The 3,428-nt window shown below is 61.4% G+C and overlaps 1 protein-coding gene across 1 annotated transcript; it reads left to right on the top strand.

The window, feature by feature from the left end:
* Positions 1-2,344: 2,344 nt before the first annotated feature.
* Positions 2,345-3,382, top strand: CTXND2 (cortexin domain containing 2). The gene has a single exon (XM_054182542.1). It carries the CDS (start codon positions 2,345-2,347, stop codon positions 2,516-2,518), a length of 174 nt encoding a protein of 57 aa, XP_054038517.1. The 3' UTR covers positions 2,519-3,382.
* Positions 3,383-3,428: the final 46 nt, after the last annotated feature.

The raw sequence follows: 3,428 nt of genomic DNA, 5'->3' as shown, positions 1-3,428 counted from the left end.
TGAGAGGCGGGGCGGGAGCGAGACGCAACGCTTCTATTGGTTCAGCTGCGGGCGAGGGGCGGGGCGAGGGCGCCCTACGGCACAGGCAGCAGGGTAGGGTGAACGCGGCTATGCCCCGCCCACTATCCAGGAGGGGGCGTGGCTGCGAGGGGGCGTGGCTACGGCGGGGGTGTGTGGGGCGGGACGCGCGAAAGGCCGGGATGCGTGACGTCACGTGCTGGGGTTTTTTGGTCGGAGGGCAGGAAATCTGCTGGGATTGGGACTGGAGTTAGGAGTGGGGCTGGGATGGGAATTACGGGTGGGACTGGGATTTAGGTTCAGACAGGGATTGGGGCTGGGATTGGGACTGGAGTTAAGGTTCCAACTAGAACTGGGACTGGGATTAATGCTTGAGAGTGGGATCGGGACTAGGATTAAAGTTCAGACTGGGATTGGGACTGGGATTAGGGTTGAGACTGGAACTGGGATTAGAGTTGGGACTGGGATCGAGTCAGGGCAGGGACTGGAAGTGGGATTTGGGTCTGGGATTAGGGTTGTGGCAGGGATTGGGATCAGGGTTGAGACTGGGATTAGAGTTGGGACTGGGATCGAGTCAGGGTGGGGACTGGAACTGGGATTAAAGTTCAAACTGGGATTAACATTGAGACTGGGATTGGGGTTGGGATTCAGTCTGCGACTGGGATTTGGGCAGGAATTGGGACTGGAATGGGGCTTTGGGGCAGGATTAGGCCCGGGGGGGGGCACCAGTAAAGCATGAATTAGGGCAAATTGGGGGTGGCAGGTCTCAGCCCTGGCCACCTCACGATCCCGGTGTGGGCTGAGACTGGGCCATCTCTGCATCCCGGGACAGGCGAACCCCACATGGAATGTCCCCCTTATCCCCCTGTCTTCCCCCCTCAGCACCAGCAGGACCCTAAAACTCAGCCTTTGGCAAAAATAAATCACCAGAAAAACCAACCTGCGCGTTCGAGTGCACGGGGACACTCAAAAGGGTGGCAAAGCTTCACCGTAAAATAATCCTCAGTCTCAAAATGAGCCTTTTTCCTCTTGGCGGGGGGGGAATAAAGAAACACGAGGGAGCAGGGGCATTTCTGGGGTGTTTAACCTCTTTCAGGGCTTGTTGTGAGGTTGTTTCGCAAGAGCCAAACAGGCGGCTCAGTTCAAAGCCCAAAGCGTTGTGGTTTCAGAGAATTTTCCCGGGTTTGGTGCAAAATGAGCCAAGGACCAGCTGTACATAACCTCAGAGGCTGGGGGGAACCTGGTTTCCGCTGCATTTTGGGGATAAATCCTCCTCGCCGCTCCCCAAATCGCCCCGTGGTCCCCGCAAAGTGACCCCGAAGGGGGTGCTGGAAATAGCGGGTGAGAATTTAATCCGCCGGATTGTTTCTCCCCGTTACTGGGAGCGTCTGAAAGGCGACGCCGACGCATTCCTGCAGTATTCATGAAGCCCCGGTGACAGGGCAGGCACCCACAGCCGAGCCAGGGACAGCAGGGCAGGGAGAGGGGCACAGCGTCCATCCGTCCGTCCGTCCATCCGTCCGCAGGGAGGTAAGGAGCTGCCCCCGTGGGCGCACACGGGACGGGGCTCGGAGCCGGGGGCTTCCCGCAATCTCTGGGCGCTGCAGGATTTGGTCCTGGCGATTTATCTGCCGCCCTTGGCATAATTAGGATGATCCGATCCTGGAGCATGTTAGCTTTATAAACACATTCAAAATAAATAAATGTATATAAATATAGGCGCACGTCTATATCCACACAGCTCCGTCCACGTGGCTGTCCTGGCGCCACTCAACAAGCCTCCACCTCTTCTCCAACCTCCTATAAATCTAATTATCCGCCCGCTGCCACAAATGTTTCTCTTCAGCAAGGAGAAACCCCCGCCTTCTCCACCCCTGTTTGCTCACCCGCGGTGTTTCCTCCTCTCCTGCTTCCAAGCCCAGCCAGCGTCCCTTTCGCTGGGGGTCAGCCAAGCCCCGGTGCGTCCTGTGAAAAAAAACAAACAAACAACTATTTAATAAGGTTATTTTAACGTGCTTTTTCCTGGGAAATGAAGAGGCTGGGCAGGGAAGGGAAGCTGGAAGGGATGGCAGGGTGAGACAATGAAGATTCCTGTGGTGAGGGAGCCTGGGACAAGGATGGGAAGACACTGGGTGTCCCCCAAGCCGCAACCAACAGCCACGACAAGGAGCAGAGGGGGTCTCAAAGCCACGATTTCCCCATTTTAGATAACTTTTCACACCCCCCAGTGCTTCCTCTCAGCCCCTGTGTATCTCACCCGTCTCTGCCCCACAGGGATGCCCCGGGCAGCCGGGCGCTTGGGGCCGGGCACCTGAGGGCCACCCGCATGGAGAACGCCACGGTGCCGCCGGCAGTCGATGTGGACAAGGGCTTCGCCATGGCCTTCGTGGTGCTCATGTGCCTCTTCCTCCTGGCCATGATGGTGCGGTGCGCCAAGCTCATCGTGGATCCCTACAGCGCCATCCCCACCTCCACCTGGGAAGAGGAGCAGATCAACTGAGCCGGGGCAAGCTGGCCCCAGGGACCCTCGGCACCCCTGGGGACCACAGCCCCCCAGCACAACCCCCAGCCCTCCCTCACCACAGGGTGCTCCAGGGCACCCCCAGGGCACCCTACACCCCCAGGACCATCCAGCACCCCAGGGTCCTCCAGCAGCGTGGAGGTCCCAGCACCCTCAGAGCCCACCCATTGCCCCCCAGCACCCTCAGAGCCCTCCATCCCCCCCAGCACCTCATGGTGCCCCCAGCACCCCAAGGCCCCCCGCCACCCTCAGAGGTCCCCATTGCCCCCCAGGGCCCCTCAGAACCCTCTCAGGGGCCCCCCAGCACACTCAGAGCTCCCATCGCCCCAGCACCCCATTGCCCCCCGGCACCCCAAGAGTTCTCCAGGGCCCCCCGAGCACTCTCAGAGCTTGCCATTTCGCCCAGCGCCTCAGGATCCCCCCCAGGACCCTCAGAGCTCCCCAGCACCCCATGCCCCCCAGCATCCTCAGAGATCTCCAGGGTCACCCAAGGCCCCCCAGCACCCCCAGAGCTCCCCATTGCCCCCCAGGACCCTCAGGAGCCCCCCAGCACCCTCAGAGCTCCCCATCGCCCCCCAGGGCCCTCAGAGCTCCCCAAGGTCCCCCAGGACCCCCACAGCTCTCCAGCGCCCCCCAGGATCCTCAGAGCCGCCTAGCGCCCCCCAAGACACTCAGAGCCCCCCAAGACCCCCCAGCACCCTCAGAGCCCCCCAAGACCCCCCAGCACCCTCAGAGCCCCCCAAGGACCCCCAGCATCCCCACAGCTCTCCAGGGCCCACACAGGCCCCACCACCACAAAGCCACTAGTACCCTCCGGGCCAATCCATCCACCCCGGGCGCCCCACCACCGCCTGGCCCCCAGCACCCCCCCGGGCCCCCCCTGCCCCTC

The sequence above is a fragment of the Rissa tridactyla genome, chromosome 23 (assembly GCF_028500815.1).
Source record: "Rissa tridactyla isolate bRisTri1 chromosome 23, bRisTri1.patW.cur.20221130, whole genome shotgun sequence".
NCBI classification, from domain to species: domain Eukaryota; kingdom Metazoa; phylum Chordata; class Aves; order Charadriiformes; family Laridae; genus Rissa; species Rissa tridactyla.
The sequence above is the reverse complement of the archived record's forward strand: the minus strand, read 5'-3'. Positions and strand labels throughout refer to the sequence as shown.